General features: G+C 34.4%; 2 protein-coding genes across 2 annotated transcripts; both read left to right on the top strand.

Moving 5' to 3' along the window:
* The first annotated feature begins 293 nt into the window (after positions 1 to 293).
* Positions 294 to 5,032, top strand: LOC127104932 (uncharacterized). Its single transcript, XM_051042070.1, has 5 exons — positions 294 to 564; positions 619 to 689; positions 783 to 2,357; positions 2,859 to 3,430; positions 3,982 to 5,032. Exons 1-5 carry the CDS (start codon positions 294 to 296, stop codon positions 5,030 to 5,032), a joined length of 3,540 nt encoding a protein of 1,179 aa, XP_050898027.1.
* Positions 5,033 to 22,589: 17,557 nt separating this feature from the next.
* Positions 22,590 to 24,277, top strand: LOC127107605 (uncharacterized). The gene is made up of 3 exons (XM_051044898.1): positions 22,590 to 22,846; positions 23,340 to 23,733; positions 23,889 to 24,277. Exons 2-3 carry the CDS (start codon positions 23,363 to 23,365, stop codon positions 23,962 to 23,964), a joined length of 447 nt encoding a protein of 148 aa, XP_050900855.1. The 5' UTR covers positions 22,590 to 22,846; positions 23,340 to 23,362; the 3' UTR covers positions 23,965 to 24,277.
* Positions 24,278 to 24,483: the final 206 nt, after the last annotated feature.

Here is a 24,483-nt window from a genome sequence, read left to right as displayed (position 1 = left end):
CTATTTACAGGAAGCTGGGAATTGGCAATGTTCAGGATACCAGAATGACACTTCAATTTGCTGACCACTCAGTGAAGAGACCTTTTGGGGTGGTTGAGGATGTTCTGGTCAAAGTTGATAAATTTGTTTTTCCTGTTGATTTTGTAATTTTGGAAATGCCAGAAGATGAAGAGATACCTCTGATTCTGGGAAGACCGTTCTTAGAAACAGGTAGATGCATGATAGACATTGAGGGAGGTACCTTGACCCTAAAGGTATATGATGAAGAGCTCAGAATTGACGTCCGGGATACTATGAAACATAAAGAGGAAATGTGTACAAACCACTCTGTTGAAGTAATTGATCAAATAGTGACTAGCACAATGCAAAGAAAGTTTCCTGAATTACCATTGGAAAGAGTTCTGAGTCTGTCAGTCAGAGAGATTGAAGAGAATGATGATGAAAAAGAAAAAGAAGTGCTTGCCATGCTGGATACACAACCTCTTTGGATGAAATCCAAACCACGTCGGTGGGAGGACCTGAGATCTTCACCAGAATTAGAAAATGAAAAGGTAAGTAAACCAGGTATAAATTTTGAATTAAAACAATTGCCTGTAAATCTTAAATATGTCTTTCTAGGATCTGGGACAAATTATCCTGCTATTATCAGTTCTGAGCTAAATGCCATAGATGAGGAAAAGTTAATACAGGTACTAAAGAAGCATAAGAGTGCTATTGGGTGGACTATTGAGGATTTAAAAGGTATTAGCCCCACAGTATGCATGCATGAGATACTGATGGAGGATAATCAGAAACCGGTAGTGCAACCACAGAGGAGGTTAAACCCAGCAATGAAAGAAGTGGTAAGGAAAGAGGTTGTAAAGTTGTTAGATTCGGGAATGATTTACCCCATTTCTGACAGCTCGTGGGTGAGTCCAGTGCATGTGGTACCCAAGAAAGGAGGAACCACAGTAATTCTAAATGAAAAGAATGAATTGATCCCAACTCGCACAGTGACAGGGTGGCGAGTATGCATCGATTACAGAAGACTGAACACTGCAACAAGAAAGGACCATTTTCCTCTCCCGTTTATTGATCAAATGTTAGAAAGACTTGCAGGTCATGAGTATTATTGCTTTCTGGATGGATATTCGGGATACAACCAAATTGCTGTAGCCCCGGAAGATCAGGAAAAGACGGCATTTACATGTCCTTATGGTATTTTCGCTTACAGACGGATGCCATTTGGGCTATGCAATGCCCCAGCTACTTTTCAGAGGTGTATGACATCTATATTCTCCGACATGCTTGAAAAGTATATGGAGGTGTTTATGGATGATTTCTCTGTGTTTGGTTCTTCTTTTGATAATTGTTTAGCTAACTTGTCTCTTGTTTTGCAAAGATGTCAGGAAACTAACCTTATTCTCAATTGGGAGAAATGTCATTTCATGGTGCAGGAAGGAATTGTTCTAGGACACAAAATTTCCCACAAAGGAATTGAAGTGGACAAAGCCAAAGTGGAGGTGATAGCTAACCTCCCACCCCCTGTGAATGAAAAAGGGATAAGGAGTTTTTTGGGTCATGCAGGTTTTTATCGCAGGTTTATCAGAGACTTCTCAAAAGTCGCCAAACCATTGACTGATTTGTTAGTCAAGGACAAACAATTTAATTTTGATAAAAACTGCATGGTAGCTATCGAAACTTTAAAGAGTAAGTTGATCAGTGCACCTGTTGTCATCGCCCCCGATTGGTCCTTGCCTTTCGAAATAATGTGTGATGCAAGTGACCTTGCTGTGGGGGCTGTCCTAGGACAGAGAAAGGACAAATTATTGCATGTGATTTATTATGCTAGTCATGTCCTTAACCCGGCCCAAATGAATTATGCAACTACCGAAAAGGAGTTGTTGGCCGTGGTTTACGCTTTTGACAAATTTAGATCATATTTGCTTGGTTCAAAAGTCATTGTGTATACTGACCATGCTGCTTTAAAGTATTTGTTTGCTAAGCAGGAATCAAAGCCGAGACTTTTGAGATGGATCCTCCTCCTTCAGGAGTTTGATTTGGAAATCAAAGACAAAAAGGGGTGCGAGAACACGGTCGCGGATCACTTATCTCGCATGTCCCCAATCAAAGAAACTGAGGAGGAACATCCTATTCAGGACACATTCGTTGATGAGAAAATACTTGCTGTTCAAGAGATACCATGGTTTGCTGATTATGCAAATTATGTGGTAGGTGGAGTTATACCTGATGACTTTAATTCTCACCAAAAGAAAAAGTTTCTTTATGATTGCAGGTTATACTTATGGGATGATCCATTTCTTTACAAAAAGGGAGTGGATGGTTTGATCAGAAGATGTGTTCCAGAAAGAGAGCAAGCCGACATTCTGAAAGCTTGTCATAATTCTGAGTATGGTGGACATTTCAGTGGAGATAGAACTGCAGCAAAAGTCCTCCAATCGGGTTTGTATTGGCCGTCGCTATTCAAGGATGCAAATTCTATAGTCCGAGAATGTGATAGGTGCCAACGAATAGGTAACATTACAAAACGGAATCAGATGCCACAAAACTCCATGCTAGAAGTTGAGCTGTTTGATGTTTGGGGAATTGATTTTATGGGACCCTTTCCGCCATCAAATGGTAAGAATTACATATTGGTTGCGGTCGATTATGTGTCAAAGTGGGTAGAAGCTGTGGCATTACCAACTAATGATGCTAAAGTGGTGGTGAAGTTCTTGAGGCATAACATCTTCTCTAGGTTTGGGGTACCACGGGCTTTAATTAGTGACCAAGGTACACATTTTATAAATAAACTCTTTGAGAATCTGTTGAAGAAGTGTAATGTCAAACATAAGATAGCCACACCATATCACCCCCAGACGAGTGGGCAAGTGGAGGTATCCAACCGTCAAATAAAGCAAATCTTAGAAAAGACGGTAAGTGCTTCCCGGAAAGATTGGTCAGTAAAGCTGGATGATGCATTGTGGGCATACAGGACTGCATTTAAAACACCAATAGGTATGTCTCCCTATCAATTAGTTTACGGTAAGGCTTGTCATTTACCACTCGAACTCGAGCACAGAGCCTTCTGGGCCTCCAAATTCCTTAACTGTGATCTTTTCAAAGCTGGTGAATCCCGAATTCTTCAACTTCACGAGTTGGAAGAATTCAGGAATCAAGCTTATGAAAATGCCAAAATTTACAAAGAACAAACAAAAAAGTGGCATGATAAAAAGATCCAGAAAAAGGAATTTCGGGAGGGACAACTTGTACTTTTGTTTAATTCCAGGTTGAAGTTATTCCAAGGGAAATTGAGGTCAAGATGGTCTGGACCGTTCGTCATTAACAAAGTACTTCCTTATGGAGCAATAGAGCTTAAAAATGAGAAGAATGGCGACACTTTCAAAGTTAATGGTCAGAGGTTAAAGCCATACAATCCCGGTGAAGGGGGGTCAATTGAATCCGTTAAACTCCTCTGAGTATGAGGTGTCCCGTCGAGCCATGCGACGTTAAACGAAGCGCTGCTTGGGAGGCAACCCAAGGGAGGTTTGATTCTTTCTTTCGTTTTATTTTTGCCGAGTCAGTTAGTATGTAGAAAAGAAAAAAATTTTATAGATAACAAAAAGAAAAAAAATTTGAAAATGAACCTGCCAATACGCGTATGGGTTTATGATACGCGTATTGGTCATCAAAAATGCAAGCCTCTGGTGAAACGCGTATGATACGCGTATAGACGAAGCATACGCGTATGATACGCGTAAGGGACCAGGCCATACGCGTATCATCTTATGATACGTGATCTGTTACGCAGATCACTTTTTACACTTGTTTTTGCAGCGCATGATACGCGTATGGCAAAGTGATACGCGTAAGGTACGCGTAAGGCAGTCTGATACGCGTATTTATATTTTTTGTCCGTACGGACTTCATTTTCTCACTTTTTCATTACGTATTTTCTGCGTATTACTGTGAATTTTCTCTGTTTTCTTCTTTTTCATTCAGTCCACAGAGCAACATCATGTCTCAATCACCGTCTGAGATCAACAACTTCCGTACCACCCACCATGCAGAGCGTTATGAACAAATAAAGGGACGAAGCATGGTTGAAGAAAAACATTGGATGTATCAGAATGATACGTATCCAGAGGTCACGAATATCCTAAAGAAGCAGAAGTTGATCTATTTTAATGACAAAATCCAACCGGTTTCACTGGATTTGATCTGGGAGTTTTACGCGAATGCGCTAAGGGTAACATCTGACGAAGACGATCCCACAGGTAATGCAGCGTTCGTATCATGGGTCAGGGGCACAGCGATCAAATTTGATGGAAGAACGATCAATAGTGTGCTGAAATGCAAGTTTTATGATTCCGTTTGTCCGTTTAATGAGATGAAACGGTCGGACAAAAACTATTGGCCTTACGCTGACATGAAAAATTCACTGATTAGGCCAGGCCACGATTGGGCACCCACGTCCAAAATCTCTCCTGCAAAGGTTATGGTGGTTGATCTAGCACCGATTCCGAAGGCTTTGGCCTATTTCATTCATCACAATTTGAGTACTAATCGAAGCGGGTCAGAATTAATATCCGAACGTGCCTTACTGCTCCATCAGATCCTGCATCAGAAACAAGTGCACATTGGACAAATCATAGCTGCTGATATGGATGACATAGCTCAGTCGCCTAAGAAATCCTTAGGCCATGCGACTGTGATTTACCTGCTGTGCAAGAAAGCGGGTGTCCCGGACTTCTCTGATTCGCTGATGTTGCGACCAGCTGCACCCCTGAACGCCCACTGGATGAAAGAGAGGACGGTCACAGATGATCAGCCCCGCCCTCTGAGGCAACCACGAGACAGGGAGGGAAGCACCAGTGCTCCGCAGCAGGAGGCTCAGCCGACTGCAGCAGAAACACAGCCACCTCAGCCTCCTCCGATTGATGAGAACTCCAGAGAGTATCGGATGCAGATGTCCCAGTTTTGTTTGATGCAGGACTTCTGTTTTCAGTATGGGCTGTCAGGGAGAGTTCTGACTCATCAGACGGATCTGTAGGAGGAGGCACAGCGCTTCAGAGATAGATTCTCGGGACCGCCTCCAGCCCCTCATTTTGGCCAGTTCACCTATCCTTGGTGGAACCAGCCAGTGCAGATAGGGGGAGAGATTCCGCAGCAGCCACCGCAGCAACCACCGCATCAGACACCACCTCAGCAGCAGCAGTCTCCGTCGGGCCACACAGAGACATTGACGCCTATCTCGGCATTCGCACGAGGGCAGACTATTTTGGACCCGACAGATATGATTAATTTTGATACCCACATGCAGGACGGTGGACAGAGTGATTGACTTTGATTGTTGTTTTTGTACTTTTGGTTTTATTTGTGTAATTTTTGGTTTTTTTAGTTATGCAGTTTTAATTTCTGTTGCTTTGATGTAACCACCTATTATGGGTTGGCGAATTCTAATGAATGTGATTTGGTTTATCTCAATTTTCCTGTTTATTTCCTTAGATACGTGACTATGTCTGGCTAGTGGTTTCGCGATCACTTACACCAACTACTTGGGCATCCTCCCTTTCAGTCCCCTGACGTTAGATACTGTTGTTTATGATTGGACGCACTGGTTAAGATTAACATCAGAACCACGAGCATGAGCTTTGAACTCAGAGGTATGATAGAACAAGTCAGCTTAACCCGTCCTGGTGAGTTCATAAAAAGCCAAACACTTATTATCATATGAGCGATATCAGGTATGTCTTTATCAATATTGGTTTGCGTACGTTCTTTTGTTATTATTAGCTGTACGAATACACACACTGAGGCATGTTTTTTGTTATCACCTAGAGCCTTTCTAGCCATCCCATTATTATTATTATTATCCATAGTTTTACCCCGTTGAGCCTTTAATCATTTATTGTTGATATACCCGTTTTTTTTTCTAAACCCATGACCCTGGACCTATCTTACCCTGTTCAGAGTATGTGAGAAGTGAGTTCATATCTACGTTTCTATCTAAGTTTGGGGTAGCTTTGCAGTCAATGAATAGTAAGTGAATGTCGTATAAAAAAAAAAAAAAAAAAAAAAAAAAAAAAAAAAAAAGAAAGAAAAAGAAAAAAAAAAGTAATAATAACCAAAAGAAAAAAAGAGAAAAGCGAAGAACAGCTTTTGAAAGATGCTACATTCACTAGAAATAAAAGGAAAAGAGGATTGCATAACCCTACAGGAATAATAACAAAGAAACGTAGTAAGAGAATGATTTCATGTACTCTGAACCAAAAAAAAAACAAAATACAATAAACATAAACCCTAGGTTCCACCTTCATAGCCTACCTAAACCCAAGCCCCGTTACAACCCTAAAAGACCTCAAAAAGTGTGTGTGATTGTACATGTTGATAGGATGAGAGAATTTATTCAAACTGTTGATTTGATATTGCATATTGTGATTTGAGAGTGATAAAACTTTAACCCAGAGAGACTTGGTGAGAGTGTGATATAAGCTGACAAGTAAAGTCATATCTCTGAGGGAAAGAGTTTCTAGCTCGTTGGCTATGTGGAAGAATCTGAAAACCTGAAAACATCAAGAGGTCCAGTGCGAAAGATTTCAGCAGTATTGTGGTAAGAACTGTTTTACAGTAAGTTTGGGGTGACATGATTTTTGATGGTAATAAGATGTTACTTGAGGACAAGCAACAAGCTAAGTTTGGGGTTGTGATCAGTCACCATTTATGCTAGACATTCCACTATTTAACCGTAAATAAATCAGGTAAACTGTGTAAACTGAAGCATTTTTAGTTAGAAATAAGCTCAATTCTATGATATTAAGTGTGTTGTTACTGATGAGTTTCTTGAGGATATTTTACACTTTTTGGTATGTCAGCAGGTAAAAAGCTAGTTTGGAAGCTCAGGGGATCAAACGTCAGATGAGAAATCGAGCCCGAGCAAGAAAACGGAAGAAAAAGTCAATTTTTGGAGAACCTGCTGTCCATACGCGTATGACCTTATATGATACGCGTATGGACCTTCCCAGTACGCGTACCATACGTAAATGACCAGAGGGAAGGAAAATTCAGCCAAAATACAAGCTTCTGGTGATACGCGTACCAACTTGGGCAATACGCGTACCAACTTGGGCAATACGCGTAACAGGCTGGGCAATACGCGTACCAAATGCTGTGTTACGTCCAATACGCGTGTCCTACTAGGCAGTACGCGTATGGGACAGCGCAGTACGCGTATGGAGCACAAATTCAGGAAAAATCCAACTGAATAGCTATTAAGAGGCCAGACCACGATTTTCCGGTGGTTGGACATTTTGGAGAGAAAATATACGCGTTTTGAGAGCTGGAGACTCAAGGAAGATCAAGGGATTCATATGTTCAAGAGTTTTCCGACTATTGAAGATTGATTCCTCACGAAATTCTGTAATGACAACAATATTAATCTTTGCTTTTACTTTTCTTATGAGTAGCTAAACCCCCCATTGCTAGGGGGGTGACCCTGATTCTGAATGTGACAGTATTGATGTTTATGAAAGTATTGCTTATTTCTTCTTTTCCATTAATTTGTTCTTATCGCCGTTCTTTATGCGTTATTCGTCGGACCAACGAATGATGATTATTATGAATAGTGTAAGCTGGACCGCAATTATTCATTGACCTGGATAAGAACTTTGGATAGTAAAAATAACCTAGGACTAGGGATTTTCTATCTGACCGGTAATTCTTGATATGTGAATGCTTGAGTATGAACCTAATTGTTTATGGACATAGTAATTAGGCTACATAATCAAAGGTCTATTACTAAGGACTTAGGAATAGATACCCTTAAGGACCGGAATTAATTTGACAGGAATAGCTCTACGCCGTCATAAATTATATCTGTTACAAGAAGTTTCATTCACCGAACCCTAGCAATCTTCTCTCATTTGTATCTCGTTCAACCTTTTTATTTGTTTTATTTATTTGCAATTGGTAGTATAATTACACCACAACACAAAAACCAAAGGCTTTTGTCTAATTGAAACAATCTATAAACTCTGTATCGTCAAGCAGTCCTTGAGATCGACAAACGGGGAATGTCCCTTTTATTACTACAGTGAGAAAAATAGTACACTTGCTATTTTCACATCAGATGTTAATACATTCCCCTTACGTAATCGACTCCTGAACCCTGATTTGGTTGCGACGACCAATATGATTGTCATTCTTTCTTGGATTTTATCGATATTTCCCCTTTCCTTTTTAGGAATAACTAAAGTTCGGTGGCAACTCTATTTAGTCCATCTCGCGAGCGTGCGATTGCGCTTCGCTTAGTCGTGTCCCCATTTTCTGAGGTACGACATTGAGTCATCGGGTTGGACAAGAAACTTTTCGTCCAATTCAAGAATAGCTCTCAAAACTAGATGAAGATGATGACTAATAGTCTCGCTAGAACAATGAAACCAAAAGTTGACTTCGTGATTTTTAGTATTATATGTTAATAGATAAATTGATTTTACAAATTGCTCTTCCATATTTGACCATTGAGTAGCTTAAAATCCCTATTATCTTTCTAACATTTCACATAAGGTCATAAAAGTTTGAGGATCTATTCTTAATATATTTCTACTAGTTTCACAGTTACTTATTCGATACATTATTTCTTCATGAATCCTTTCTCTCTTAGAGCTCATACTATAACACAATTTTCTCTTACGAGACATTCGGAGATGACAATAAACAACATTACATATTAGTTGAACTATAGATCTTCGACATAAATCAAACCATTTGTTAATAATAATACTTTTATCTTGATAATCCATCTAATCCAATAAAATAATTTATATAATTAAAAGCAGGTAAAATTATTTTAGAATGTTAGAAAAATAAATTTGACAAGCAATAAAAGATAGACACTTGAAATATAGCAGGAATATAAGATAGGCACTTGAAATGATTACTGCATCAAATTATTAGTCTTTATAGTAAAAGATAGGCAAATTGAAAACAACAACATACATAACTAAGTGAAAACAACAATGTTACTTAACAAATTTAAAAGATTGTCATTTGCAACTAGTACAAATTGAACAACAATGTACGTAACAAATTTGAAAACAACAACGTAGGTGACAAATTGAAAAAATAGCCATTAGCAGCCAGTGTCTACACATCATAAGCAAATCGAAAAACATAAAAGAGAAATTCAACAAAATAAAAAGGGAAAAACATACCTAAAAACAACAATATACAGATATTATGCAACAACTCAAAATCTTTCTTGTAGATGAGAAAAGGAACAAATTTTACTAACCATGAGTTAAAATCATTATAATATAGTTTTTTAATTTTAATAAAATATTTATTATATGAGACCGTTCTTCTTTATTTTATTGGAAAATAAATTATAAAAAAAATGTCCCTAACTTGAATCGAACAAAGATCAAAAGCGCTTGATTAAAACATAAATTCGTTCGTTTTCTGAATTTCATTGAGCTCTAAAAGTTAAAATTCTTTCATTCCAACAAAACTTGTCTTATAGACTCTTTCCTTCTTCTCTATATCTCAAACTCTTTCTTTCGCACCAATGACTTTGAACCTCATTTAGTTATCCCTAAAAATACCCCTCACACTCCTATGAATTCTCACTTCCTTCAGACATAAAACTCAATTTCAATTTGATTAAATTAATTTCTGGTTCTATAAAACCCTAAATCAAACACCTATCACTACTAGAAAATTCACGTTTAATGACCTAATTAGTGATAAAAAAATTTCACTCACTCTAGCCATCGAATTAACAACCGTTATTTGAGATCATGTTAGTAACATTTTAAAAGTTGTTAGGTCACAAAATAAAATTAGTCACCAAATTAAGGACCGAAACTTTGTGCTCGTCAAATATCTCGAAAAAAATATTTATAAAATCAATTTATATAAAAAACTCAGCGACCGAAATTTCGGTCACTAATAACTTTTGTTTTTTTTTCTTTATTAAGTTACTTCCTTCCTAATTTTCTCTAATTTTTTATTTCCTTTTCAATTTTTTAATTAAAGTTTCACATTTTTATTGTTTTAACAAATAAAATATATATTTATATTTAAAAAGATTGGCCATACAAATTTATTAATTAAAAAAAATCTAATTTTAATGACAATTAACATAGGAGATTTTACATAATATTTGAAATTTCTATGTTGCTAATAATATATATAATATAAAATGTGAACTTAACAAATAAAACGATTTGCCTTAGTGGACACGCGCATAAATCTCAAGCCGGTTTGATTTCTACATGGGGAAAAACTTTTAGTTTTATTTTAATGTCTTTAATTCTTTAATCAACTAAAAGCGATCACTAATTTCGTCACAAATTTGATCGTTATGTACGTGACTACAGGTCGCTAAATATTATGGCGACCGATTTTTAAATTTTTAGTCTCTAATTTGGTCACTAAACGTGAAGTTTTTAGTAATTTATAGTGACATTGCATCACATAATTTCCTCCATGAGAGATCCCCTGCTCTACAACTTTCCTTCAGCACCGACATCAATCTTTATAGTTTTTGGTATGGATATGGACCTTTTTCTCAATATATTAGGGATACACGCTTTATTTTGTCTCTTGAATTTTCTCGATGTTACTCTAAAACCTACTTCTTCAATAAATCTGGTAAGGTTTCAATTTCGATTTTCTTTCTAGTTATGTGTTAATATCATGTGTTTGTGATTAAAAGTTATGACTTGTGAACTAGTAACGACCCTTATTTTATGAAATCTCTTATTTGTGCGAGGAGCAACATTAAACGGTGTCGGGTCTCATTGTTGACATGAAATCTAATTGTTAGGTATTAACAGTTTCATTATGCTTGATTAGATATTTTAAATTCTAGTATTTTATATTAGAAATGTGTACCTGAGTTTATTATAAAATATGTAAATTGCTTGTTTTTCTTTACACCTCACTAAACATACACAACCATTGAAATTGATATAGAAGATAATAATTTGAAAAATTAAATTATTCTTGAAAAATAACTTAAATGAACCACTGTTTTTCAAATTGCATTCATACCGTAATTTATCTCTTATTTCTTAACATGCAGTATTTGATTCAATGCCCCAAATTCTTCAAAGCAACGATTCATTCCTAATTTATTTTGCAAAACATCAATATGTTGACTAATTTGGGATTATCATCATCGCTATCATCATCATTATTTTAATCAATGATGAAGAGTTTTATGATGACAATGATGAAGATGATCCAATCTCTCAATAAAATTGATGTTTTGTAATATAAATTAATAGAGATGCTTTGAAAAACCTGGGGCATTAAACCAAGTTCTACGTGTTAAAGAGCGATATAGATGAATTACGAGATTGATGCAATTCAAAAAATATGTTTGATCTAAGTTGTATTTCAAATATAACTTAATTTTCAAATTATTATTTTCTAAGTCACTTTAAATGAATGCATGTTCAAATGAAGGGTGAGTGAAACAAACAATCTACATACATTATAATAAACTCAACAACAATATACATAAAAAACAGCAACAATATACCTTTTATTGAAAAGATTCATGGAATGATTTGAAGTTGATCTACTTTGTGTTACCAGGAAGAAAAAGTACAAGGCGGATGAAGCTTCCAAAATTGCTTCATACTTCTTGTATTGTTTCTCCATAGAAAAATTAACCATTTATGAACCACACTCATAGTATGAGTTCTCTTGAACCATATTTTGAAATATAAACGACTTTCTGAATGTTAACATGTTTTAAAAATATAGACTGGAATTAGCATTGTAACATAACAAACAACAACAATCAACAATATATTGTTAACTCAAATAGCAGTACAATGTAACATAAATAAGCAGTACACTGTAACATAACAAACAACAACAAACAGCAGTACATTGTTAACATAACAAGCAACAACATCAACAACAACCAACAATAAATCATGTAAAACATAACAAAGGTCTTCAATCTTCATGCCTAGTTGAATTCGTACAGTTCTCAAGGTCTTCATAGTTCTCAATGTCTTCATCTGATTCAGAATCAGTTACATCCAGATTAATTAGGTAATTCATAATAATTTCTACATTCTTCATCTTTTCAGGGTTAAGATTCTTGAAAAGAATCTTCTTATAGCATGTTCCATCAGACGATTCAACAACTGTAATGTGATCCCAAACAGATTCAGCTTCCTTAGCTTTGTTAAACCATAACTCCACCATATCAATAATCTTCTTTGTAACCTAAATCTCGTGGATAAGTTTGTTGATTCAACTATTCATGTTGAGAGAAGGATGTGAAATCAGAACAAGAAAACAATATCATACAACAACATAAAACAACAACAACAACATACAAAAAAAAATCATAAACTCTCGAACAAGAAGTAAATCATGTGAAAATCACGTGAAACATAAAAACAACATACACGAAAAAGAAAGAACAAGGAAGAAGAAGAAAACCTTTATGAATGAAGTGAGAGTTAATGACCAAGAAAAAGAGAGAAAATGTGTGCTAGGGTTTTACTGTGATAAATACAACGATATTTTCAAGAAGCGAGAGCTAATTCGCTTATATTATATATGAGTAAACAATTTCATCATGGTTGTATTCAAAAACCGTGATGAAATATAATGAATTTCATAACGGTTCACATTAACAACTGTGGTGATAAGTATTTTAATTTTAATTTATAGTTATAATTATAATGGACAACATTAATTATAACAAAAAAGTAGAAAATTGTTGGAGCTGGGATTTGAATCCTGTCAATCCATAAATGTATAGTCACAGTTTATTAGTTTGACCGTAGTGCAATGTATTTTCGTAAATATAAATAAATAAAGTGCATCCAAAAATGAGGTATTACCACAGTTAACAGTCATATCGTTGTAGTTTAGTGTAACGAAAGGTCTAATTTGTAGTAGTGTATTCAAATTTTGATTGCCTTTATATGAGAATGGTTATGAGAGTGTCAGTGCACTAGTGGTATCGAGTTTGGAGATTAAATATATATGGATTATAGACTAAGGTTGCTCTTATCACATATGGAATATAGTACTTTGAACTTTGAAGTAAGATCAAGGTGGAGTAGTTTACCTTGGTGACAATAAGACTTGCAAGGTTCATGGTATTGGTACTGTCGGATTTAAAATGTTTGATGATCGTCAGTTTCTTCTTTACAATGTAAGGTATGTTCCAAAAATCAAGTGAAACTTGTTGTCCATAAGCATGTTTTATGATCTAGGTTATTACACTAGAGTTGAAAGTGAGGTTTTGAAGATTTCGCACGATGGAGTGATCGTTGTTAAGGGGTCTAAAATATATGGTTTATATATTTTAGCAGGTTTATATGTTGTTGTCCATTCATCATTAACTAGTGAAGACTTTCATAACAAGAACGATTTATGAGATTTGAGGTTAATACATGATGATTGCCTAAAAGTTATTTTATAATAGTTTAATGAATATTGACGTAACTTGTCTTACCGATGAGAGGACAATTATTCATATCCCATAACTGCCGATGAGTGAAGCTACGTTGATGAAACTCAGTTCAGTGAATCGAGAGATGATTGTTCTAATGTGGAAAACGCAGAAATCAGATGTTGATTCCTAGAGATGACGCCAATGTTATGCACGAGAACTAGAATGGATCGCTGATCGTTGGATGTGGATTGCAACGGTGGACTTGAGCTTTCGGTGCGGTAGAATAAGGACTATCCTGCAAAGTTAACACTTAATGTCCAAGTCCATATGAAAATAAGATGAGGTGAATGAAATTCAAATTATCCGAGAAATATTGTGATCTCCATCTTATAATATAGTAGGGTGGTTATACCAGCTTGTTGGTCTATTAGTGCAAAATAGGCATATCTCTTTGATTGATCTTGTATTGATATTTTGATAGTTTACTTTAAACCATAAAACACTTTGGGTCAGCTTTGTGCTTAACCATTAAGTTATGTTTAGAACCAAATATGAATGATCTTCCCAATGAATAATATATATTAGAAAAAAATGGTAAAGAAAGTGAAGAAAAAAAAAGTTGATATACTAATGGTATATATTATAATAAGTATATATTAGAAACCAAAAAGAAAGAAAAGGATAGATATAGTTAGCACTTAGCAGCAGCAATGAGTAGCAACACATTTAAGAAATGGTTGATAAAAAAAGTACGCACACAATGACACATAGCAGAAGAGATAGAGATGATGTATATCGTGGTCTTTGCATGGAAACGAATTTCAATGCAAATCGAATCATGCACACTCTCTTTATTCTTCTTTACAGTTTGCATCTATTTTTCTTTACCCTTCCCCAAGAGAATGGAGGACAGATCTTGGTTCGTTCATTCAAGAGAAGAGAGATAATAATAAAGCTATAAGGTTATAGTGTGTGTGAGAGAGAAAGAGAGATATTGAAAGAGAGAATAAAGTAACTTAGTCAGCAGCAGCCGCAGTAGTGGCATTAAAAAGATGGTCAAAATGGCTTGTTATTCATTCTACATCATAAGCTTACATATCTTTATTGAAACTCACCATTTTACCTTTTCTTTTACAATTTTCTTGTTAAATAAAATCACTAATTAATTATTGAAAAAAACATATGAAACTCAATATCAATTCACAATTCCAAAGTCTTTAAGAGTTTGATTCAATTTGATTCATAGGTGTTTCGGGTTGGTTAAAATAATCTCACATTGCTTAGGAATTAGGATTAAGGATGGTTTATACATAAACATCTTCAGTCCTCAATGGAACATTTTTTTAAAGAATAAAGTTGTTCGGATTCTCACATGCAAAACAAACAATATCTCGTAACAGTAATGACATAGACTTGAGATCAATCAGAACATTGACGTCGTCTGTGGCAACTTGACATTCACATTATACTCCTTAATCTCAATTGGTGGAAACTCTTTCGGATTAGTCAAATTAGTCTAACATTACTTAAAAATCAAGACTAAGACTAATTTATTTACAAATGCACATACACTCTTCAACCCAACCATACATCTTTTTTAAAAGACCAAATCGTCAGGATTTTCACACTCAAAACGGATAATATCTTATATCCGCAGTGGTGGAGACTTGAGATAGACCGAAATAGTTTTTACACATGAGAGTGAATAATTTGATATCTCATGTATATGAATTAAAAGGCTCACATTAAATGAAACATATAACATATAAATGAACAGATTCAAATAGTATATGTAAAGCAGAAAATAGGAATAAAAGAATATTCAAATTGCATGTAAAGCAGAAACTATTTTCCTACAAAATTGACCGTCAAAATTCTGTGGATTCCCAAAGAGTAATTGACATGAAAGTGACATGGATTCCTCATGAATGTTATTGTGATAACTTGTAGGGTCACTTTATATGATTTTAATGGTACGAATCTTCATAATTTGCTGACTTGGATTCTCCATTCACCAATAATGCACTGACAACATTTTTCTTTCATACAGTTAATATTTATTTTTGTCCTATACATGGATTTTGCTTGTGGGTCTAAAATTCGAATTAATTTGATTCATATAAACCAAAATGGTGTGGTCAAAGGGAACCTTTATAGGTTTATGGTTTCTTTGATTGATGAGATCTTTGGACATTTTATGTTGTGTTATTAGGTTACATGCTTTTTTTGTTGGCTTTGAGTTTTTGACTTGGCCAGCTTGCTTGTTGCTATAGAAGACCATGATAAAGTGTATGTTAATTTAGTGCAAACGATATCATAGTGTGACAAAGTTCTAAAATAATATTAATTGATACTCTTTTTTTGTTGATGTTAATTATCTTTAGAACTTGTGAGTTTAATCATGTTGCAAGATAATTGGCATTAATTTTATATGACTCCATCAGATTTGTAAAAACACAAAAACAAAATAAAATAAGATAAAAAAAATTATCATTAATTCAAAGTTATATTAATGATGATTTTATAACTATTTTTTAAGAAAAAATTGAATTTCTTCATGTTGTTGACTATGACTTATATTGTTGAGATTATTATGAGATGTTGAGTGTAGTTTATATTGTTGAGATTATTACGAGTTGTTGAGTATAACTCATAATATTGATAATTATGGATAGATAATTATTGGTAGACAAGGGTGACACGGTCTATGCATTGTGTTTAATACAGGCATGAAGAAAAAAGGATAATTGTATACACAAACATTATCACAGAAAAATTTCGTCATATCACATGACATTTTTGTGACTTGGAAAATAATGATGTGTTGCTAGATACTACTCACTGTTTATTTTATACTAAATGTGTGATTTAGTATAATTATCGACGTCACGAGAACCTATAGAGTCACACACATAAGGACAGATTGATGGGAGATAGAATGAAATAAGGAACGTCGTGAGGTATGATGTATTTAAGAGAATTACAGAACACTGTAAGGTACGGTGCGCTTAAGTGAGTTGTAGAACATCGTAAGGTACAATTAACTTAAGCGGAATATGGAATACTATAAGGTATCGTGCACTTAAGTGAAATACAGTACACCATAAGGTGCAGTACACTTAAGTGGACTTTTTTAGATTGCAGACTACACAAGTGGTTCTATAAATAGAACCATTGTGTATAAGCTTTTTCACTTGATGAAATTTGGTTTTGAACCCTAACTGTATTCTCTCTCTCTCTCTCTCTCTCTCTCTCTCTCTCTCTCTCTCTCTCTCTCTCTCTCTCTCTCTCAAGGTCTTCATTCGTATCAAATAACACTGCTATTAAAGGAAATTTGTTCGTGTGTACTGAGTTGAGGCATCGTTCTTCGTTTAAAGCTCATGATCGTTCATCTGATTATGCATCAAAAGTGTTAATCGTCACCAGAGTTAACTGTTTCTATCTTTGATCATGATCATTCGTAAGGATATACTTAAGGAAAATTTTAGTTTTCCGCTGCATTTATATCACGGTTTCCTTTCAGTAACAACATATAAATGTTTTCAATAACATAATCTCGATCTAGTGAGGCTTGGGGTGAAGATTTATGATGAATATAAGGCAATTATTGCGCTCTTCTCGTTACCGTGTTTATATGACCACTTGGTGACTACTCTTACCTACAGGAAAAACACTATTAGTCTTGATGTGATTACTAATACACTTATGTCTCATTCTTAAATGAGACAAAGTGTATATAAAGGAACTCAAGGTGACGGTTTGTATGTGAAAGAGGACCAAGATCGTGGGTGGAACAAGGGTAATATAGGTTCTAGAAAGAAGAGGCTTAATTCTAAGAATCATAAATAACTTAATGTTATAGTTGCAAAAATATTGAGAATTGAAATAGGGCATGTCTAAACAGAAAATTGGACTCATTCAGTTTTACAAATGTGGTTCAAATCAATGATTTTGGCACTGAAGCAGATATATTGTGTGTTTCATTCAGCAAGTGCATAAGTGTGTGGATCCTTGAGTTTGGTTGTTCTTACCATATGACGCTGCATCGGGAATGGTTTACTACATTCAGGTCACGAAATTTTAGATTTGTTTATCTAGGTGATGATAAAACATGCACTATCACTAAAATGGGATAAATTAAAATTGTCATGGGCGATTGTGGTGTGTGATCATTGAACGAAGTCAGATATATTCCAGAATTGAGAAAGAACGCGATTTCCCTAGGTACTCTATAGGAAAATGGTTTCTCCTACAAGTATGATGGATATAGGGACATAATGAAAGTTAACAAAGGTGTATTGACTGTGATGAGAGCAATGAAGGTTGCAGGTAACATCTACAAATTTTTGGGAAACATTATTGTAGGTGATGTTGCATCAATTGAGTCTGATAATGATTGAACCAAACTCAAGCATATGCGTCTGGGTTATCTCACTGAGTGTGGGATGATGGAACTTCATAAAAGGAATCTATTGAAGGGTGTCCGTAGTTTCAAGTTGGAACTGTGAAAGTACTGTATACTTGGAAAACAATGTCGTGTTTGGTTCAAGACCGAAAAGCACAAAACAAAGGGAATTTTAGACTATGTGAATTCTGACGTGTGGGGCCTTACCAAAGAGGTTTCCATGGGTGGTTCTAGGTATTTTGTGACTTTCGCAAATGATTTTTCTCGTAAGGTTTGGGTTTATTTCTTGAAACGTGAATCTGAAGTCTTTACGAAATTCAAGTTATGGAAGATAGAGTAGAGAATCAAATAGGTAGAAAAGTCAAGTATTTACGGTCAGATAATGGGACAGAGTACACTTATATGAAATTTAGGAGGTTATTTGAAGAACAAAGTATTTAAATACATTTCTCAGTTTGCAAGACACCATAACAAAGTGGTATGGCAAAGAGAATGAATATGTCTCTAACTAAAAGAGTAATATGTATCTTGTTAAATGTTGGACAATCAAAAGGTTAATGGGCAGAGAGAGTTAACATGGCGTGTTATCTTATCAACTGGTCACCACGAACTACCTTATCTTATCCTTGATAATTTAAGGACTTCTGGATGTGTTGCATATGTGCATATATCTAGTGAAGATTGATCCAAACTTGATCCAATGTCAAAGAAGTGTGTCTTTGTCGGTTACACAAAAGGTGTGAAGGGGTTCAAGTTATGGGATCCAATTAAAAAGAAGATGGTAATTATAAGAGTTTTTGTTTTTAATAAGTAGTTAATGTTGAAGAGGTTAGTTGCAACAAATGTATCAGCATTTGAAGCATAAACTTTTGGAAAATAAGTGATTCAGGTGGATGTTGATCCCTCACTAGTGAAGAATATGCAGGTAGTGCATGAACCACAGGAGAAACTAGACTCTGATACTAAAAATAACCACGAGCCTGAAGTTTGAGGTGGAGTCCAAGATTATATTCTTATATGTGACAAATAGAATCGTTAAACCAAGCCACTAGAAAGATATGGGTATGAAGACTTGATAGCTTATCCACTTCTTACTAGTTTTGGAAATCCTTCTACTTTTACCAAGGCTATAGCTATCCAGAAGAAAGATAAGTATATGGGTAGAATGGTGGATGAGATGAAGTCCTTGAAGAAAAATATGACATGGGAGCTTGTTCATCTTCTTAAGAGAAAAATGGTCATCGGTTGTAAGTGGGTGTTCAACAACAAACCGGCATTAACAGAAAAACAATGGGAAACGTTCAAGGATCCTCTTGTAGAAAAGGGGTACTCACAACATAAGGGGATTGACTATGATGATGTTTTCTCTCCATAGTCAAATATACTTCTATCAAGGCAGTGTTAGCCTTGGTAGCTAGCCATACATGCATTTAGAGTAGATGGGTGTGAAGACGTCATTTTTTCATGGTAATCTATATGAGGAAATTTATATGGAGCATCTAGGGGGTTCATAGACACTGGACATGGCAACCTACTTTATAAATTGAAGAGGTATTTGTATGGTCTATAGAAATCTCCAAAGCAATAGTACACACGTTTTGATTCATACATGCTTAAGATTGGTTGTTTAAGGAGTGAGTATGAGTGTTTTGTTTATGTTATGAGCCTTTATGATTGCTATTTTGCTTTCCTATTACTATTTGTTAAAGATATGTTGATTGCTTCTAATCATTTAAATGATGTAAATGAGCTAAAAATCATGTTGAGAAAGGAGTTTGACATGAAAGACTTAGGTGATGCTAAGAAGATTCTTGCTATGGAAATTCACAGAGATAAGATTGCTAGAAAATTATGGCTCTCTCAAGAAATCTATATTGAAAATATGTTAGACAAGTTTGACATGAGTAATTTGAAGGTTATGAGTACTCCATTGGTGAATCACTTTAAGCTCTCATTGGATCAGTGTCTAAAGATAGATGCAAGAATTGTGTATATGTCAAAGGTTTTGTTAGTTGTTTAATGTATTATATGTTTGCACTAGACCATATATTGTACAAGTTATAAGTCAAGTGTGTAAGTTTGTGTATAAATAAGTAAAGCGTCGTTGAGAAGAAATCAAGTGGATTTTCATGTACTTGAAGGGTACTATAAGTTATGGTATCATGTTTAGTAGTAAACAAGGTGATCCTTTAGTTATAGGATATGTTGATTTAGACTATGCTAGTGATATAGATGATAGGAGGTCTACAACGGAGCATAAACAAAAGGTAACCTATTCTCAAGGATAGGTAAAAGTGTGTTGTCGGGGATGTAAATGTGTTGTCATTCGCATTGAGTCTTTCAAAATTGTACGTTTACCTTTAAACCCTAGAGCAATTCAAAACTTCTTAGAATATATTTTGAAACACCATAAAATTTCCCAATTTCCTTCGGTTAGGAATATTGTGTCATCCATAAATTGAAAATTTTAAAGCGAAGTGCTTTATGTACCTTGTAACTAGTGATGCACCCAATCTCAGCAGCCTTATTAGTAAGTGTTCTAGGCCATCCAGAAGGCTAAAAAGCCATGGCGCGGAAAATACACTAATCCATTGTGTTACTCACGAAGCATGTACGATATCCTAGTCTAGAGTGTATGTGATCTTAGTCTAATATCAATTAGATGGATATTCCTATTCCACGTCTAAAGATTAACAAGATGTTATAACCACCCTACTATACAATAAATGAATGTGTCATTACCTAGGTCCAATTCGAATTCAAACTTCATTGACACATCTTACTCTCAAGTCCATAGTTGTCATCTGCAACTTCTATTCACAAATCAATTATGGTTCTCTCACAGAACATTGACCTCATATGTGGGAATCAACATTTGATTCCCTCGTTTTGCATGTTTGAACATTCATCTCTCAATTCAATGAACCAAAGCATCCTCAATCTAGAAATTCTAATTTCCTCAATTTGAGCTGCATATCTCTGTTCTTGATCCGGTCTAATCATAGATCAACTCTGAATCTTAGATTCTCACATCTCTAATTTCCTCAATTTGAGTTGCATACTCTCTTTCATCGACTGATTTGTGTGAGAACTTCAATGCTTGCTTCACTGCCCAAAAAAGGCAACTTGTGACAATATCCATCCTCAGTGGAATTACATAGGGGAATAAGGAGAGTATGTAGTCATATATCGACCGCTTCACGCAAGTGATCGTAAAAGTGGGAGGCTCCGACAAGAGCCTCAAATGCTGGATTTTTTAGAACATTTTGAAGTAGGATAGCTCCTTCTGGGAGAAGTTAGGGCACAAGGAGGCCCATAATCTGAAAGAACTACTAAATAGGGTGCAACTCTTTATTAATCTTGAAGAGAAACTAATTTCCAGAGGAGACGGCCAGACACATCCCTTTGTTGTTATTTTTTACCATCAAAACCTTATGTAGACAATGTTGTATCTGAGCCAAACTGGCTCTAACAGATTCAATATCCATATCGGCTCTCTAATATCAACTTAATCCAATCAGAGCTCTAATACCATTATTTGAGGATTCAGGGAGTAATAATGATCAACGATACAATGCTATAAGAAATGCAGACACCGTGTCTACATTCAAAATATTAATGTATTGGATATGGGAGTTACATATTTTCATGTATCTGAGATTCATCTTATTCATTGTCGATGTGAGGCTAATCACTCTCACTTGAACTTAACACAAATATCTCACAACCAAAATAGAATCTCGAGATCTTAGGATCTTGAGACCTGAATCATTGAAATCATTGTAGAGAATTTATTTCACCCTAAGACTGTTGAATAAATAATTAAAGAAAAATAATTTTTTTACTGAGAAGTATTTTTAAGAAATTTGAAAAATAATTTAAAAAGATTGCATTAAAAATATCAATTTTCAAACTTTCAAAAAATTGAATTAGAGATGTTAATAGGACGGGGAAGGAGTACTCTCGACCCCTCCCCTTCTTCATCCCTATATAACCCTAGGCACCCATACGCGATCATTTGATCAGCATGAAAAAATAACTAAATTTTTTATTATTTTTAATCAAATAATTAATAAATAAAAAATTTAATCTTAAAACAAATATAACATTATAATATTATAATAAAAATTATATTTAAAAGAAATTTATATGCGTATTATGTACAATATATATATATATATATATATATATATATATATATATATATATATATATATATATATATATATATATATATATATATATATATATATATATATATATAGACGCATAAAAATATTTTAGTGACTCGATCGAGATGGAGTTTCCACAATACGAAGTATGATCCTTTCCCCGAATTCTTACATGAATCATTGTTTACCGATACAAATTAACATACTCAAATTCTATATAAAATAGAATTTCTATATTAAGATTCTTAACATGTTTTTTTACCTAAAATTTAATTGAGTTGGATTTCGGAAGCTCAAATTCCTTAACATGATGATTTTTAGAAAACTTGTTATCATTTAAAAAAACAATCCTTTGATTTTTTATTTTTATTTTGTGCTAACAATAAAAATGTTTTAAGCATCCTAAGGTGGAGATACTCAATTCAAATCCATACTAGCCCTACCACTTCCCACTCTCTTCCCTTACTTGTATCCAATTTTGAATGACAAATTATTATCCAATATGCACTTTGCATCCATTAGCTAGCATACCAATAAAACAAAAAATAAAAATGAAGTTGTAGCCCACATTGCCAAAGTAATATTCAAAATTCAAAGTAACCTCTCTTTGGAATTGAAGCACGAATTTCCTTTATCTCTTTTTCTCTCCTTTAAATTTTCATTGATTCCATTTATCAAGGTTGTCACTTAAACAACACTAAAAAGTACTACAATATTCTCTTTTCCCTCCATTTATTCTCTTCTTTATGTGCTCTATCCTACTATATAAACCATGCCTATCCTCACATTTCATCATCAATTTATACTCTTGACCCTCTCTATCTCTAATACTTCAACTTACTTTCTTTTCTTGAGGTTAGTCTTTGTTTTTTCATTTCTCATTTTTCTTTCACTCTCACCATTTTTTTTAGCTTTCAAAGAAGCTAATCCTTAACATTTTTATATATTTTTTCTTATTATATAATATGCAAAATTCTAGCTAACAAGCTATAGTTAGTACCTAGGACTATATTCATAAACTCTTGTGCATTTGTAAAATAATGACCTAATGATTATGTAGGGAAAATATCAAGTTTTGTTAAAATAAAATTTTATTTATTTAAATTAAAAAATCGAGTCTTAACTTATAATCGCAGCACACACGTGACAATCTATATTGTAAAAAACGACAAATATAACCTTAATTAGTATCACTGACGCATCAAAATTCTTGATGTGACAAACCATGTCACACGAATGCGACAATTTTATTTATAACTTCCACATTGATACGAAAAGTCACAAAGTTTGTTCGAAAAAATCACTATATAAAGTGTTTCCTAATGGAGTTATTTGTTGAATGCAACAGTCATTTGCGGAGAAGTTCTAAACATGAGTAGGCCAGGAGATTGGAACTGCAGGTCATGCCAACACATGAATTTCCAAAGGCGCGAATCGTGTCAAAGATGTGGCGATTCGAAATACGGAGATCGAGTTGATTATGGATCAGTGTTTGGAGGAATTAGAGGAGGATCTTCATTTGGATTAAGTGGTTCTGATGTTCGTCTAGGCGATTGGTATTGCGGTGCTGGTAATTGTGGTGCACACAATTTTGCTAGTCGTTTGAGTTGCTTCAAATGTGGTGCTTTCAAAGATGAATTAGCTGGTGGAGGATACAACAATAGTGCTGATATTTTGCTTTCAAGAGGCTTTGGTGGAAGTACTAGACCTGGATGGAAATCCGGAGACTGGATTTGTAACAGGTAAAATCTCTCGCGTAATATATTTAGTCTGTGTGACTGTGACGGACTCAAATAGATAAACTTTGATATCATATATTGATTTAACTTAGATGATTTTTCTTTCTTGATTTTTGTAACGAACTAAGGAAACATGATTATTTTTTTGGTTTGAACAGATTAGGATGCAATGAGCACAACTTTGCAAGCAGAATGGAATGTTTCAAATGCAGTGCACCAAGAGACACCTACTAGAGAAATGAGATTGTTGAAGAAAAAGAAAGACTAGAGATGGTGCAAGATTTCTTCATTAGTTACTATGAGATGTTAAGATTTATGATTATGATGATGATGATAGTTGAAAAGTGGTTTGAAATGACGTGTTATAAGAGAAACCACATTTCTTAGGATCTTCTTTAGATTTCCCTTTAAAAATTATAACAATGTTGTTTTGGTGTTTTAAACTATTTTTATTTTCTTTGATCTTTGTGTTAGAGAGTTCATTTATTGTATGTGCGAGGTTTTGTTGAATGAAGATGAATATCTCTCCTTTATTTTCTCATCAAAATCACCTAGTACTAATATTTTTAGTAACATTGAAATCGGTTAAATCATATTCAACCATTGCAATTTTGTTAAATTTATTATTTATGACTCTAACAAAATTATAATATTATTATAATTTTTCTATTTAATTATTAATTTATAAATATCAATAATTTATTTATATTAATATATAAATGTAAATAAATAATTTTGACAAATATTAAATTA

This window comes from Lathyrus oleraceus, chromosome 7, assembly GCF_024323335.1.
Source record: "Lathyrus oleraceus cultivar Zhongwan6 chromosome 7, CAAS_Psat_ZW6_1.0, whole genome shotgun sequence".
In the NCBI taxonomy this organism is placed as follows: Eukaryota; Viridiplantae; Streptophyta; class Magnoliopsida; order Fabales; family Fabaceae; genus Lathyrus; species Lathyrus oleraceus.
This window is presented reverse-complemented; position numbering and strand designations above follow the sequence as displayed.

Bases quoted from the DNA above. Each gene is read 5' to 3' on its own strand.
- LOC127104932 (XM_051042070.1), top strand. From the start codon at position 294: ATGAAACATAAAGAGGAAATGTGTACAAACCACTCTGTTGAAGTAATT. The intron at 690-782 runs GTACTAAAGAAG...ATACTGATGGAG, and splicing joins ATGAGGAAAAGTTAATACAG to GATAATCAGAAACCGGTAGT. The intron at 3,431-3,981 runs GTCAATTGAATC...TTTTTCATTCAG, and splicing joins TACAATCCCGGTGAAGGGGG to TCCACAGAGCAACATCATGT.
- LOC127107605 (XM_051044898.1), top strand. From the start codon at position 23,363: ATGAGTAGGCCAGGAGATTGGAACTGCAGGTCATGCCAACACATGAAT. The intron at 23,734-23,888 runs GTAAAATCTCTC...TGGTTTGAACAG, and splicing joins GGAGACTGGATTTGTAACAG to ATTAGGATGCAATGAGCACA.